Source organism: Periplaneta americana, chromosome 6 (genome assembly GCF_040183065.1).
Source record: "Periplaneta americana isolate PAMFEO1 chromosome 6, P.americana_PAMFEO1_priV1, whole genome shotgun sequence".
NCBI classification, from domain to species: Eukaryota; Metazoa; Arthropoda; class Insecta; order Blattodea; family Blattidae; genus Periplaneta; species Periplaneta americana.
Window position 1 is genome coordinate 39,343,738 of NC_091122.1, and position 17,557 is coordinate 39,361,294.

Genomic DNA, 17,557 nt, shown 5'->3' on the forward strand with positions numbered 1-17,557 from the left:
ATTTTAATCTACCCTTTTCCAGGCACTGGTCTTGATCCAGGACCAGTATTAGTCCAGAAGACTGCATATTGTGATGCTCACACACCTGGTGGCCTGACAGATGATTCCCGACCCCGGGGGAACATACCCTCTGCTAGCAAACAGCCCACTACTCCAAGTGCAACAAGTGGTAAAGGAGAGACAGCACGTGAGGAATCCCGTCAGAAAATGAAAAAAGCACGACGACTTCTTGCTAAAAAAAGATCATCAGTCCCTGTCATCTCTATTCCAACCATCCCACCTGACAGGTAAAAAAGTTGCGACATAAGTTTTCATCTTATTTTTTTTATTGTACTGAACTAGTTATTATAATATCTCAAACTCAATTTCAAGAGAATTCAATGGAAATTTACATCTCTTAAATGAAAAACTCTCTTTAATGTATAATTTTTTTTTTGGTTGTGTACACTCATCAGAACTGCACGCATTGTATTCTTCACCTAACATAATTAGGAACTTAAAATCCAGACGTTTGAGATGGGCAGGGCATGTAGCACGTATGGGTGAATCCAGAAATGCATATAGAGTGTTAGTTGGGAGACTGGAGGGAAAAAGACCTTTAGGGAGGCCGAGACTTAGATGGGAGGATAATATTTGAGGGAGGTAGGGTGTGATGATAGAGACTGGATTAATCTTGCACAGGATAGGGACCGATGGCGGGCTTATGTGAGGGCGGCAATGAACCTTCGGGTTCCTTAAAAGCCATTTGTAAGTAAGTAAGTACACTCATCACAGCCTTTGGAATCATAGTAAAATAGTAATTTCGACGGTCATGTGGTTTGTTAATGTAAGCAGTGATATATGTAGTGAGTTCGTTTCTTACATTACAACAATAAAATATCATCGTAAACAGAGATAACCTCAAAACATATTAAAATTATCGAAAACAAAAGAGGCAGATTGACAGAATTTAGAACAAAAGAAAGGTTGGAAATAAATAAAAATAGATTTTAATACAAAAAATCTCGTCCCATTGTCTCCTCCAATATTGAAGACAAAACAGGTTAAGATGAAAGTAGATACAAGGAAATATCACGCAACAAGCAAAATGAAAAGACTTCATTGTTTTGCCTTCAGATATAATATTAGACTTACATGATAAGTTTGTTATTCATATTATTTAGTTGTCATATTTTAGGCAACCGAAGATTTATGAAACATTTCTTCAATAGATGTATCATTTAAATAATATGATGAAGTAATTATCAGTTGGAAATTCTAAATCATCTCCTATACTATTCAAAATATACAATGCTAAGTTTTGCTTAGCCTAAACCGCATTTACAAATATTTTTCGTTCACTGTATTAAAATAATCTTCTCTTTCGGAAATTATCTTCGCCCATATTTGTAAGAAATCATCATTTTCAAATATCAAGTGCATCATTGCATCATTCTCCTTGCCATGATGAAAATTATTGTTGTTAATGCAGGATTAATTATTTAAATGACCAGATATTGACCTGTTAACTTAAATGTAGTTTAATGAGAGCTTAAAGCCCAATTTGTGTTGGTGAAATGCATTGCCCCTTTAAGTATCAATTAAAAAGACTTCAAGTAACAATTAAAGTTAAATATGTTTGGTGAAATCGGCCCTAAGACTATGATGGATGAGGTGGGGTGAATAGCTTCAAGAAGTCAGACCAGGCCAATGATGGCCCTTGATGATGGTGATTACCACCACCACCGCCAATTCAAGAGTTTAGCTCTTCTGAATATGTCCAGAAATTGGCATGCTCTTTGAACAGGCATGAACAAACCACTCATTTATTTCCTGATACCCAGTTGCTTTCTGTTTTCTTTTCATGTTGTCATTATTGCTCGCAAACCACTCATTCATGATACAGTCTTTATTTTTTAAAGTGTCATACATCTGAGTTTTTCCACAACTGAACTTCAACATTATTTCCGAACACTTCATTTTTTCTATTTCTTTACTCGATAACTTTTACCTTATCACCAGACATCGGATTCTAGGGCAAATGCCTATTTTGTTTCTTTAGGAGAAAAGTAAAAATAATTATTAATATTTGTGTTTCATGGAAATTGAAAGGTATTCAAAGAGTTTTATAGTGCCCTAAAATGCCCTAAAACGGTTATTAGAGCCTAATTTGTTAATATTCGCCTAAAAATGCCTAACTCACTGTAAAGTTTTGCATTTTACTCTTACTTTTTATAATTTATACATGCATTCACTGCGAAATTTAAGGCATTTAAAAAGTGGAAAGTTTGCTTCACACCGGTCATGAAACCATTGATAAAGGAAACAAAATGTTTTGAATCTCATGACACTCGCAATAGATTTCACCGAATTTAACATGTTTGGAGGCATAAATGCCGACAAAGAACCAACCTTAGTTTTGAAGCAGGTAACAATCATAACATGTGCTGCTACCGATTCAGAGATATAATAAGTGGGACAACGTATTAAATAAGAATGTAGGATTTTCATTGTTGGAAAAAGTATCAAGAGTGATATCGGGGGAAAGTGTAAATGTTCCAGTAAGTATTAATGTTTCTATTGTACCTAATTTAAAATTTGCACCTCTCACATCAGTTTCGGTTGAAAGAAGTTTTTCTGCTTTGAAAATGATTCTCAGTGACAAAAGGCAAAGGTTAACTGTGGAGAATTTAGAAAAAATTCTGGTGGTGTACTGTGCAGATAATTATAATAAAGTCTGAGCATGGAACTGAATTTCAATAACTTAAAATGAGTAATCTTGATATCAATAATCATTATTTCATTAGTTTCAATATATTCAATTTGTTCAGCTCTGTTTATAAATATAATATAGTATTCTTTTTTAATGTTTAAACATACTTTTTTGTGCGTATTTTAGTGTATAACTAAAAATTTCAGTGAAAGAAATAAGTATGATGCCTTGATGTGCCTAAAATGCCTATTTTCATTAAAATAGAGCCTAATTTTACAAATTTTGAGCTTATTTTAGGCGCCTAAAACTGCAATTTTTAGTTCCTAAAAATCCGATGTCTACTTATCACTTAATGATAGTGCCACTTTTTGGCGATGTTTTTATCACGAAATCACTACACTTGCACTCTGCTCAGCCATGACAAAACACTCTGTGAAGTATGTGAAGAGGCTCGTCTGCTTAGTCAGCAGAGTAATAAAATTTATGCCCCCCAGCCCAATGGACTTTCACACCCTCTAAATTGCTGCAAATATTTGGTCCTATTTTGCATAGTAACATTTCAAAGTCTGTGGCTGAAATTCGACAGAAGTCCTGAAACTGTTCAGATTCAGTTCAACTTATATCATTAAAGGCCATGATTGTTCGGCCAAACACCTGCATAGAATTGGAATATATCAGTCCCCTAACTGCCCATTGTGCAACTCAAATCAAGAAATGGATTCGGAACACCTCAAAATCTGTGCTTCAGTGGCTGACCATGATAATATCTTTGAAAAATATTGGAGTGCAAGAGGTCAAATGACTTTATTGTCAAATGCCTGGCATTAGAAAACAACAACAACTTATATCATTAAACAGGTCAGGGACTCTATACCAATTGTGACTGTTGTATAGTGGCATCTACTAGTATCTCCTTTTATTTTTGTTGGACTGCCTATAATAATAATAATTGCTGCATTTGCTATAGTTATATGTCTGCCATTATTGCGGATAATCTCTGACCATTTGCTAATTTACTCTGAACAGCAAAGGTTCGCTTTGTCTTTTTTTCATTATTAATTTGCTATGTTTCACTGTATATTACAGTATATGTGTATTATTCCAAGATATCCTAGTACGAAGTGAGTTTTATTACCTGTGTCACTCTTTTCATTATTATCTCAACAGTAGAAGTAAAGTATCTGAGAAGAAACTGTATATATGTAAATTCACCAAAAACACACTTTTTTTTTTTGCCATCATGTAAATATGATTGTTTTCTAAGATGTTACTATAATTTGTGTTATCCTTATTCAGAATTCAAGAGATAGCAGCATTAGTGAATATACCAAAGAAGAGCCAGTTGATTCAGCGGCTTATTGCATATTGGACCTTGAAGAGGCAGTTCAGGAATGGTGTTCCTCTTCTGAGAAGACTACAGAGCTCACACCTTGCTCGTCGTGATGACCCTCGTCCCTTACAGGAGGTGGTGAGTGATTTTGTAAGTTGCTACATGCACGCAAACACAAAGACGGACCTACTAAGCTTCATTATGTTAATTTTAAGTTTGTTATTTATAACACCAAGAGTTGGACAATTTACAAAGCTTTATTTTTTCTTTTGGAACAGCACAATGCCTTGAACTGTGTTAGAATTCTCCCCATACAAACATTTTGGATTGAACCATTCATTACTTTATTTTGTCCAATCTTTACTCTCCAAGAATGTGTCAAATGAAAATGGCAGTTGATGAAAACAGATGAAAAGATATTAAAATACAAAATTGTCAATTATATTCCAAGGACGAGTCTTTGAAATTTGAGAGCATGTTAGCAATGAAGAGTCAAATACATTTATTGAATTAGTTGTAATAACTAAAAGCATTCATGTTTATTGTAATATATTATGGAAAACAGCTATAATTGCGGCAAAAATAATAATAATAATAATAATAATAATAATAATAATAATAATACATTTTCCTACATGTTTTATATTTTGTAACTGCGTTGTTTCATTGTTGGCCCGCATGCAAATGATATAGCAGGAACACAAATTGCGATATAGTAGGCTGTGGTTTCATAAAAATTACAGTAGAACTTGGTTATAACGACATCCAAGGGACCTTAAAAATTATGTTGTTATAAACGAGTGTCGTAGTAACTGAGATTCATATTATCAGTCTAATGAGGTGGAAATAGGCTTATTTCAGATTTATGTATTCACTTTTAAGCCTACCATGAATTTAATAAAATACACGTACAATTATAAATACAGTATTCTGTAGTAAAATAGTTTCTTCAGTACTCACCAAACTTTTTTACTTAGGAGTGAAGAATCAGTCATTTTATTCTGTTGCCTCCTACTTGCCCAATAAATTACGTTCTACGAGTATGTTCATTATTTCAGTTACAATTTCACTGCTCCCTCCCCTACCTTCGATCCATTCTATTCAAATGCAGCAACAATTTTATCCTTGCTCTTCCAAATCATTTGGACTGTGGAATTAATTAGGCCAAACCCACGATAGACGTAAGCTTTTTTAATTCCATTCTCAATTTGATGAATTTCTTCAACTTTTTCTTCCAACGTTAAAACTTTTCTTTTAGTGCCATACTGCGTTAAAATGCGTCTACTTAGTGAAAACTTCCTGTCGAAACTGACCGCACACAGATACTATTAATACCGCATGAATTTGGACAGATTACAATGGGATGGGGAACCTGCCTGTCTTCCAGAAATCTATGACAGAAGGAGAGAGTAAAGAATATGCTAGGTTACAGATTTCAACAAAATATTTCTTAAAATACTTTGGTTCTTAGAAACTCGTATTCTAAACTGAAGTTGAAAATGACGTTATATGCGAGATAGACGCATATACATTTGTCGTATTAAGCAAGGTAGAAAAGCATATGTCTTATGGGGAATTAGTTAGAACCACAGAATATTTGATGTTATAGGCGAGGTGTCGCACAAAATGAGGTCGCTATAATCAAGTTCTACTGTATGTGATTGTAGTTATGAAAAATTTATTGAACGTAGTTATTTATCCATAATGAGGCATTACTTACTGTTCATTAAATGTTAAGAAAATTTGGTTGGTAAACAGCTCGCATTTTAGTGAATTGTTAAATATTTTAAAGTTCACTAGTTAATGTTTCATTTGGATTGATTTATTGAAGCTTGATGAAACCGGCCATGGGTCTTTTTTTTTTAGTTGGTTATTTAACGACGCTGTACCAACTACGAGGTTATTTAGCATCGATGAGATTGGTGATAGCGAGATGAGGCTGAGGATTTGCCATAGATTACCTGGCATTCACCTTACAGTTGGGGAAAACCTCGGAAAAAACCCAACCAGGTAATCAGCCCAAGCGGGGATCGAACCCGCACCTGAGCACAACTTCAGACCGACAGACAAGCGCCTTAACCGACCAAGCCACGTCGGTGGCCCCATGAGTCTTTTCCCCCTTCTTAAAGATAGGTATAATCAGTGGTGATATTCAAAAAAGTTTAACAACCAATTCTCTTATGTGTACTTATGTTAAACATATACGGTACCAGTATATGTCCATGGTAATTGCAAATATTACTTAGAAATAATTTAACAACCGGTTCGTCTGAACCAGCCGAATACCACCACTGGGTACAATTATGGACTCCTTCCATTGTTCTGGTGCAATTTCCTTTTCCCAAATAGTAAGAACAAGTTTATAAATTTCACTGGAATGCGTTTCCACCCTGTTGTACTGATTCTGCTGGAATTTGATCGGTACTTGGAAACTTGTACTTTTCCAGCCCAGCTTTTCTAATGCAATCAACTTAAGAAAGTGTGGGTTCGGGTATAAATGGCTCAGCAGTTTATATTTGGATATCATCCCGATCATCTTCATTTGGTCTTTGTACATTTAATAGTTACCCAAAATAGTTTTTCCATCTGTTCAGAATGGAATGAGGGTCTTCAAGTAAGTCATCTCATCCTTGATCACGTTTACCCTTGCCTGATATCCTTTCTTAAATTCCTTTATGCCTTATATAAATCTCTAATGTTTTTATTCTTACTATTTGTTTCTACCTCATTCAGTTTTTCCCTCAAGTAATCTCTCTTTTTGTTCCTAAGTGTATGACTTGCTTCCCGTCTTTCATTGAAATAATTATCTCTAGCCTATTCGCCTGGACTGAATCCTGTAAGAATTTCAATTTTGCTTGTTTCCTTCTTTCTACTACCATGGAGCAATCTTTATCAAACCACGGTTTTTTTTCTTAGTTTCATAATAACCAGACATCGGATTTTAGGGCAAATGCCTATTTTGTTGCTTTAGGAGAAAGGAAAAAATAGTGATTAATATTTATGTTTTGTGAAAATTGAAAGGTATTCATAAAGTTTGATAGTGCCCTAAAATGATTGTTAGATCCTAATTTGTTTATATTCGGTTTAAAATGCTGAAATCAATGTAACGTTTCGTTATTTCACTATTTACTCACATGCTCATACATGTAAGCAATATTAAAGGTAAGTTTTTCATGAAATTGCAATAATGGATGGAACATTGTATTTTCATCAAACAGAATTTCAACAACATTGCTGTATAACAGTTAGTTTGAATGTCTGCTAGCTGTTCCCTTTTCCCCATCCTTATTTGTGTTGAGAAGTTTTAAGTGATAGGACATTATCTTATGCAGCTTAATGCTGAAAGATGAAAATGCAACATCTATGCTGATCCGGCAATGGCTAACAGAATTTCCACAATTCACTTTCGATGGAAAAATAATATTCTGTGAGATTTGTAGCAAACAGGTATGTAACAATAGTTGAAATATATTTTAATGAGCAGGTCTAAATATTTATACATTGACTGAGCTATGCTGAGGTGAAATTCTTTTAAAGACAACTACACTTTACGCTTTTAAATTTCGATAGTTAAAGTATTTACGGGTCATTGGGATTTTCGTTGTTCGAACCTAGTAATCGCAGTTTGTGATAGAAATAAGGCAATACAACATTTGGAATTTTAATTCAGTTAACTTCTACACTTTATGCTCGACCATGCCGAAATGTAGTAATTATACACCTGGTAGCAGCCCTTTAATGGACCTCATTAAAGTACACCTATTCATTAAAGTTCAGGTGTTCCACCAATCAGAAAATACCATTGTAGCAATATGAAAGCGTATCAATTGTTCTCGGATATGCAATCGAAAGACAACAATAAATCAATAAATCACCTATATTTGAAATAAAGTCAGTTCTGTTACAATAATAATTAGCGTTAACTGTAAATAATATTCAAATAAATTCAATTTGTCATCTCATTTTTCAATGTCAAGGTCAATGTCGACATTGTTTCTCGGAAAAAATCAATACTTTCGTGTCTGTGCACATCTCACAATTGACAAGGTATTGCACAAGGTCAGTTCCGTTCCTCAGTCAGATAAGAATAACATGAATACTTATGAATAATTTCAAGTTAGAAATATGGTCGAGCATAAAAAGTCGTATGAAACTTGACTATAATGGTAATTAAGACGCTCGTATGAAAATTATGAAACTCGCGAAATGGCACCTTAGGCAGCATGTGCAAGGAGAGGGACATAAGGGAGAGACTCAGCAGAAAAATCAAATAAAACAAACTCTACTGACACAGCCTACTTCATCCAACCTCAGCAGCAATTTCTATGCAGACTTGATCGAGCATTTGTTGCTGCCAACATTCCATGGAATGCAATTGAAAATCCGGTTTTTAGAAAGTTTTTACAAAAATACTGCAAACAAAATGTCCCCTTTGTATCTACCGTAAGAAAAAATTATTTAGATAGAATGTACAATGAAACTTCATTCAGGAAGATATAGGTGGCTCTTACATATGGATCTCTGTAGATGAAACCTCAGACTCTATGAATAGATATATAGCAAGTATGATAGTAGGGAAACTTGACCCTGATGAACCTTCGATTCTGCACCTTGTATCTTTGTATGTGTTAAGGAACTTCCGAAAGTGAATAGCTAAACCATTGCTTATTTTGTAAACAAAGGCCTACAATCATTACACTCTGACAATATAGATGATTCTAAAGTTCTGTTGTTTTGTACTGATGCTGCCTCATACATGGTTGCTGCAGCTCCACTTCTTAATAAAACTTTTTATCCTAACATCATTCATGTAACCTGTTTAGCTCATGCCCTTCACAGGGTTTCTGAAACAATCAGGAATGAACTCCCTCTTGTCAGTTCGCTCAAGATTTCAATATTCAGAGAGAAATGCCCAGATATTCCACTCCCACCTCAGCCTGTAACAACATGATGGTGAGCATGGGCTCAGTCAGTAGTGTATTGTCACAGTCTAGTATATACAGTCACGAAGCTCAATACTATTTACCATATCACTCCTATGAAATTAGTGTACATACGATTCTGTTACTTCGTCTCTTAAGTAGTAGATAAATACAATAATTCAGTACTCAGTTGTAGTATTAAAATACAGACAAATTGAATGTCTGGGGTTTCATACATGACGTTGTTTTTAATTATAATGTATAATTGCGAAGACTGGTATAGGAATGTAAGTTAAATATAGTAAACATAACCTATAATTTTCATATGACATAACATATGTAATGGGAGGGCATTGGACACCACTAAAATTAGACAGAAAGAGATAACTGGTACAGTACACATAACCTATAATTTAATATATCTAAATATCCGTGCAGTTCAACTGAAAATTATTGAATCGTGCATAAATGAATGTACATACAAGAATTTCGCAATATTTAATCGAAATAAAGGCAGGTATTACACATACTAACAACGTAATTTTCACACCATAAATAATATTACATCTTAACTCGCAAGTGAATTATGTCTGAAGTGTCTCATAATCATTGTTTTAAATTTTATTAATGGAATTACACTACATTTTAGAGAAATATATGTTACTGTTTATGCATTCCAACTAATTTATATGGTTGAAACGCCGCCCTTCATGATTGGGTTAAGTGAGTCACATCGTCTGCCTTACGGCCTGTATTAGATCACGATGACTGTGGCACAGTCTGTTGTTCCTAGTATTCACAGCGCTCCAAGTGGCTAGCAACTATCGCGAGAATTGCAAAAAATCACCCCAAGCTTCGTGACTGTAAATAGTAGACTGTGGTATTATTCTAAATATTTTAAAGAAGTGGTCGCAATTCTTGAATAATTACCTAAATCCGATACTGGAATGTGTGTGAAAGCAGTGAAAGAGTGTCTGTATGACTCGTCAGTGAAAAAAGATATTGCCTATAAAACATCAAACTTTTAATTCATACCTGCAAGCATTGAACAATTAGAACGTAAAAAATAATCTCTTTGTAGCCAAATGCAATAGTAAAGGATGCCTATGTGAAATACAAATTGTGCTTTGGGTGAAACTGGGGGGGGGGGGAAGTTATAAGTGGAACAATGTACTAAGTAAGAATGTAGGATTTTCATTGTTGGAAAAAGTATCAAGAGTGATATTGGAGGAAAAATATATGTTCAGTAGGTATTGATGTTTCTGCTGTAACTAATTTAAAATTTGCTCCTCTCACATTAACTGTGGAGAATTTAGAAAAAATTCTGGTGATGTATACTGTACAGATAATTATGAAAAAGAGCATGGAATTGAATCTTAGTAACTTAAAAAGTGTAATAATTATTTAATTTTTTCAATATATTAAATTTGTGCAGCTGTGTTTATATAATGTACAGTTGTCTGCCTCCATTTCTTAAATATACTTTTTTTTGTGTCATGTTTTGTGTATTTTAGTATATGATTTCAGTGAAATATATAGGTTTGAAGCTTTGATCATAAAATGCTTAGTTTTACTAAAATAGAATCTAATTTATTAAATTTTGAGCTTATTTTAAGCACCTAAAACTGCAATTTTAGTGCCTAAAAATCCGATGTCCGAAAATAACATATGCTCTGCTCAGCTGCAATTGTAATATTATCTCTGATTTTTTTCCACATGCTATTAATATCTAACTCCTTCTCAACGTCGTCAGAACTTCCTAAAGTGGCAAGCCTATTTGAAATTTCGACCTGATAATGTTGCTTAGTTTCTTCATCTTTTAATTTTGGAATATTGAGTCTCCTAATATTGACTTGTTGTTCTATTTGCTTGGCTACTGATAGTCTTTCTCTTAATTTTCCAGTTACCAAAAAATGGTCAGAATCACAGTCTGCCCCTCTGAAGGATCGAATGTCTACTATACTAGTATGTCTTCGTTTATCTATCAAGATGTGATATATTTGGTTGTGTGTCAATCCATCTGAAGAAGTCCAAGTATATTTATATATATCCTTATGCGGGAATATTGTACTTTTCACAATTAAATTTTTTGATGTGGCAAAGTTGACTAACCTAACTCCAGTATCATTACTAGTTACGTGTACACTCTCTTTTCCAGTAGTTGGTTTAAAAATATCCTCTCGTCCTACTTTAGCATTGAAATCCCCAATAAAATTTTCACGTGATATCTAGGTAACTGATCAAAAGTTTGTTCCAATTTCTCATACAAGCTATCTCCTTCATATTGTCGTCTTTCTCTTCTATAGGGGTGTGAGCATTTATAGTTATGATATCTATTGTTATTTATAATTATGAATCTATTATTATCTACCCTTAAGTACTAAATACGATAACCTGTCACTAATAAATTCAACCTTCTTTACTTTTATTCTTTTATGAATAAAGAATCCTGTTCCTAACTAGTGATTATTGTTTCCTTCCCCATAGTACAAGAAGTAAGTAGTAAAAACTGTTGAAATATGTGCTAAAATTGAAATACATATATGCAATAAAAATACATTTTTGAAGTTTAATAATACAATATAAATGCAAATAATTTAAAGTAATAAGAGTTACGAAGCCATATTGCACAGAAGACGATTTTCCCATCAGTAGAAAAACATTTGTGTTCAGAAACCCATTTCTTCAATAAGTCTTTTCTGCTATTTTTTTCTTTTGGTGTATCGGAGGTTAAACTGGTAAGCAGATTGATCATGTACTGATTCTTCGCTTGATTGTGCAGTAAAGCTTGTTGAAATGAAAATTTACATTCCACAAGACTTCATTGTCGCAGAGTTTAAATACATTCAGTTTTGTTTCTATGAAATCAGAGCATACCAGCAGCATTGTCTTCGCAGCAGTACCATGGCCTCAACAATGTGACTTCATTGTCTAAATACCTTCATTTTTGATCCTATGAAATCAGAGTAAAAGTAGTAAAAATCTGACTGACATCTAGGTGATGCTTATTTTCGCTCAGGTTCCTGAATAATTACACTTACACGGCTAGTATGTATACAGAGCAACAGCTAGCATCATGTTAAAGTGGAAAACAATCCAACTTATACATTATGGACAAGTATCCATTGTCGTCGCGGCAATTTAATTTCCTCAACAGCAATTAAATAATTACCGGTGTTATTTATATCATTTTTATTTTCTTGGAAATTATCCTTATTTTTATCAGAGAGAAATTTTGAATTGGATAATAAAACGGTGAAAACAAGGAAAGATGTTAATATATGCATTTAAATATGCAAAATAAAAATATGTATGCCTTTAAAAGAGAAAATCCTCGAATTATGAATTTATGAAAAATAAAGTTTGCTTCATTTGAACGTAGAAACCATGATCGGCAAAGATGCACTTTTACTTTGTCAGTATGCCAAATCAATAAAAACATGCAATTGCATGAAGTTCCGTGGTCTACTCATTATTATTAACAAAGAATACGAAATACGCTTGTTTAACGTATATTTTATGCTTCTTTTAATAGCGTATCTTCTATAGCCATCATGGCCACCATGAGCTATAAAAAATACATGAGCACACATGATTTTCACTAACGCATGAAACAACTAAACATGGCCAGTCCTTTGTACAACCATTTTGATATTTTTGTAATATTGCTGTCTTCTTACTAGTGGATGCATTTGAGAACTTACACACTTCGTTTCAGAAAGCCAGTCAAAGGAAATAACAGTCACATATAGTGTATGCAACAGATAGAAGCAGAACATACAGTGCCGAATTCACTTGCCTTGTTCACAATTCAGGGCCGTAACTAGAAGACGTCCACACCTGTGGAGTAACGGTCAGCGCGTCTGGCCGCGAAACCAGGTGGCCCGGGTTCGAATCCCGGTCGGGGCAAGTTACCTGGTTGAGGTTTTTTCCGGGTTTTTCCCTCAACCCAATACGAGCAAATGCTGGGTAACTTTCGGTGCTGGACCCCAGACTCATTTCACCGGCATTATCACCTTCATTTCATTCAGATGCTAAATAACCTAGATGTTGATACAGCGTCGTAAAATAACTCAATAAAATAAAAAAAACTAGAAGACAGCATTAGGGGTTGCTCTGATCTGCCTAGAGGTTGCTACTGAACTAGGTCTTGAGCTGAATTTTCTTTTTTTGACATTGATCACAATTCGATAAACATCAGGTATAAAATTAATTATTAATTTAATATTTATCTACTAATCATCATTGGTACAACAATAATGAGACCATGAAACACTAAATATTTTGAAGGTCACTTGAAAGGATTGAAGTGAAACTCTATGAACCTAAAACAGCTGTCATTTTCTTTTCGTCTCACTGTACTTACGGTACGATTTTTTTAGTTATTGTAATTAACGATCATCCAGTACTATGTGGTGTTTTGCATGTTAAGTTACACATACTGGTACGAGGTTAGGCTCAATTTTAGGGGTTGCTCAGCAACTCCTGGAACCCCCCTGGGTACGGCTCTGTTACAATTTCACAAATCATACCACATGCCGACAATGTAACACCACTGATTATCCTGCTTTCTGGTTTAACACCAAAGTAAGGCGTGTCTCAAAGCTCAAGTCTATACTACATGCTAGTGATGAACAACTAGCTTACTAGTAAACTATATACTAGAGAGCTTTGGATATGTATGCTTGAATCAAGCATGATCTTCTTAACAGACTTATTTTCCTAAAAAAATTATGACGTAAGGGAAGCACTGAAGCTGTCCCCTCAAAGCTCAAGTCTATACTACACACTAGCAACTAGCTGACTAGTAAACTATACACTAGGAGCTTTGAACATGTATGCTTGAATCACGTATTTCATAGACTATTTTTCTTAAAACTATGACATCACAGTGCAGCACTGAATTAAAAAGATGGTATCCTAATTTAGTTTCATTACGAGTTACATGGATAAGATAAGGCCTAAAATATTACAATATAAAAAAAATATATAAAGAAGGTACAGGAGTACCAATTTCAATGGTGCAGGGTAATGTATTGTTCTACATTTTACTTCCAAAGCATCTTCAGCTTTCATAACCCCAATTACTGATGAGGCATCCATGTTTGTTTAGTGTACAAGTCATAATCAAGCAAGCATTTTTGTTTACTAGCTACTACAGACTTGATTGCTATGCACCACGTAGCTTTAGATCATGACTTCTGACGTCACATCCGGCTATTTAGTTATCTATCTTCTTTTGTAAAATATATGTAGCTTTGGGACACGGCCTTTTACTACAGACGGAAGTGACGATTTCACCGCATAGCTACCAAATGTAGCGCATAGAATTAGAAGCAAGCGGTCTTTATATATTTTGTTTCGTGTTCTACTTGCAGAAAAAATTAAAATATTATTCTTTCCATAATACAGTAATATTGTTTTCCCGTAATAATTTCCCCTTCAAATGCAATTCTATAATAATAGGGAAAAATCCGTAATAGTTGGCACATCTGCGTCACTGCATCTATGTAGCGCACATAAGCTTCGGCAAAGTTCGGCAGAGGTTCGGTCTCAGTTTGTCATCTTCGTCTTCTTCACTGCAACCAATCGCATATCGCTCATCAGTTCAGGACAGAAGTTGTCGATGCTTGAAACTGCTAACGAAAAGAACAGTACCGATAATATGGATGAAATGAAACCCAACGCAGAAAGTAAGGTAAGAGAACGGAAATATGCAGAATAATGACTAGACATTTGATTGTAACGATAATTATACCTTTCCATTATTGCTGTTACAAAATCGCACCATTGTAATAAATAATCGCCTTACATCAGTTGATCGTGCATTGTTGGTATGGAATCCTGATTATGTATTATTAAAATATTTGTGAACATTTTAAGTAGGCCTAGACAATAAAAACTAGTGATTAGCCTAGTTGTTAGTCTTTGTTCCAATTGCATTATACATAATTGAATTCTGCTAAGGGAATATGTTTAATATTGTTGATAGCTTAACGTTACAACATATTCCACTTTGGATACTATGATTACAAAATGTGAACGATTTATGCGATGAAACGAAATTAGAAACGATCGATGCTGTAGGTATAATTTAACATCAATATGAACTTTTTCCCGGTACTTTTAAATTATGCTATGTATCCTACGAAACAATACAAACTGGAAAGATAGAGTTATCACTGTATTAATTATTACTATGAACATCACACTTGTCAATTTAGAGCGTAACTAGATATTATAATATGATTATTAAATTTGTTTACCTTAATGAAAATGAAATGGAACAATATTAGCATTTATTTTAAATCTTAAGCAATGAAATATACCCCAACGTATTTGTCGCTACTTTATTGTTGGCCGTGTTCAACTGCCATGTCCATTACATGAAATATTATTTTTGTTATAATTCATTTTTAAATTTGTCAAGATACCAGCAGGCCTTTGTAGTTTTATGTATCACTGACGGGGGATAATGTATATTAAACATATATTATGACGTGACATTTTAATATATCAAAGATAATGGGTCTATATAATTCGCGAAACCGTAATTGAGAACGAATTTGAATAATAAGTTGTTGTTTAGTCAACTGTCCGAAGACAGGTTTGAATCTCATAAGTGATACCAATATGGCACCATTTATGAGGCAACTATGCCAGGAGATAATGGGGTTATAAGTAGGTACTAAGCTTACATAAAAATCCAGCCTCTAAATATTTTCAGTATGGAATCCTGATTATGTATTTTAAAACATTTGTGAACACTTTAAGTAGCTGGTTTAAATTCTTTAGTTTGTGTATAGAATGACATTAATTGTTCATGGGATACATCAAATGGCCATAGGTTTACATGTAGGCCTGCAGTTATTAACGTCTCTTTTTAACCCTAGATTACTGAACTTCTGTTGGACGGACATTCGTCTGACAGACTACTCACTTCATGTGGACAGAAATACTTCACAATGGTAATTAAAATTATCTTTACTTAAACGAGAGCATGTTATTTTAAGCCTTGTGATTAATCATTTTAACACGTTTGCATCTCCTACAACTCTTCTATTCACAGCAGCCTTTTCTTTGAACAGTGGCTCTTGAGCAATGATTACAAAATAATTGGGTATTTCTACGCAAAATTGTGGCACAAATACGCAAATTGTTTATGATCCTGTTCAGTAAGCCGTGAAGATAAAGATTCTTGATTCATATTTAGAATTTTGATTTTATCACCATTTGCTGATAATGTAAAATGTTTGCATTACCGGTATGTTATTACTAAACACTCGTCTGTCATACGACACTGCGTTGATATTATGTCAATTGAAAGTTCTCAACACACATAACAGCAACATTCCTTTCATATAGACTGATGAAGATACTAAAACTGGCATATGTCTCGGCTGTCTCACATAACCTGAAATATCTTAAATTAGCATTGCTGCCGACCTGAGTAGTCTGTCAGACGAATGATTAGTAATCTAGGGTTAATTATAAAGTTGATTCAGAGGTAATGTTGATATTGCAGATAAAATGGATTAAAAATCTTCCCACTGTCACTTTGTTTCTAACACATTAGAAAATTTGCCCACGATTGAAATCTGGTTTCTCTGGTGAGAAACTGATAGTCTAATTAACTCTCACTTTGCTGGATATTATATTTGCATATTTTACAATATCTCCTCTGTATATGTCTCTGCATATCCCAAGAGATTAAGAGTTTCTTCAATTACTTTTCAGTATAGTTCGACAAATATATTAGCCTAACTAGTAACAGGAAATTTACAGTTAGTAGAAGTTTACATACTTACAGGACTACTGTTCAGGTTGATATACAGAGAGTTACAGCGAACATCGACAGAATGCATGTTGACTGACAAGTGTAGGACTCACATAGTAGCTACTGTCACTGCTTCTGTGAGCACTTAGTGCTGTGGCGTTAGCCTGCTGAAGACTTGCCGTGAAACATTTCGCATAGAGCCTATTAGGGAAGTCATTACACAACATTAGACTTCACTGTTGTAATTGGATCTTAGAAAACGTTAATAACTGGGAATTGATCCCAGATCGATTATCTTTTCCAGTGAAGCTTCATTTCATCTACATGGCCACGTTGCATCACATACATACTAGTCAGTAGACAAGCCAAGAATCTTGAATGATGTTTCACTGTACACTAAAAAAATACGAATGTGTGTCGTGTGCTGTCAGTGGCTATAGAATCTTTGGACTTTAAAAAAGAAGGAAAAAAAAAAAAGAAACAATGGACAGTGCGAGTTACATAAATCACAAGGATTTTTATGTGATCAATTAACATATGCAGAACGTTTCATGGCATTTGCTTGTGGTGGTGCAGTGTGGATTGTTTCTGACAAACTAAGTGGTCTACACTTCTTGGCACTAGCAGCATCTATGAGCTTGCTTGTACTTGTAGTGTCTGGGTGAGTTAAGTTAATACCCTGCCATTGGACCAAAAAAAAAAAAACATTTCACGCCTATTTTCAGCAGGATAATACCACAGTTCATATTGCTACTGTATCTATTATGGAATTGTGCTGAGCATTCATAGAGACTAACAGAGGCAGAAGCCATAGGGGTCTCACCACTGCTTGGCCG

At 34.3% G+C, this 17,557-nt stretch overlaps 1 protein-coding gene across 4 annotated transcripts in view; it reads left to right on the forward strand.

Moving 5' to 3' along the window:
- Br140 (bromodomain-containing protein 140) overlaps nt 1-17,557 on the forward strand; it is a 75,313-nt gene that overhangs the window by 19,731 nt on the left and 38,025 nt on the right. Inside the window, exons 8-10 of one of the 4 annotated variants that reach the window (XM_069827930.1) lie at nt 23-287; nt 3,989-4,172; nt 15,838-15,912. In XM_069827930.1, coding sequence (XP_069684031.1) covers nt 23-287; nt 3,989-4,172; nt 15,838-15,912 — 524 coding nt within the window. The remainder of the gene's footprint in view (nt 1-22; nt 288-3,988; nt 4,173-15,837; nt 15,913-17,557) is intronic. The other 3 variants (XM_069827931.1, XM_069827932.1, XM_069827933.1) reach the window with 3 other exon arrangements.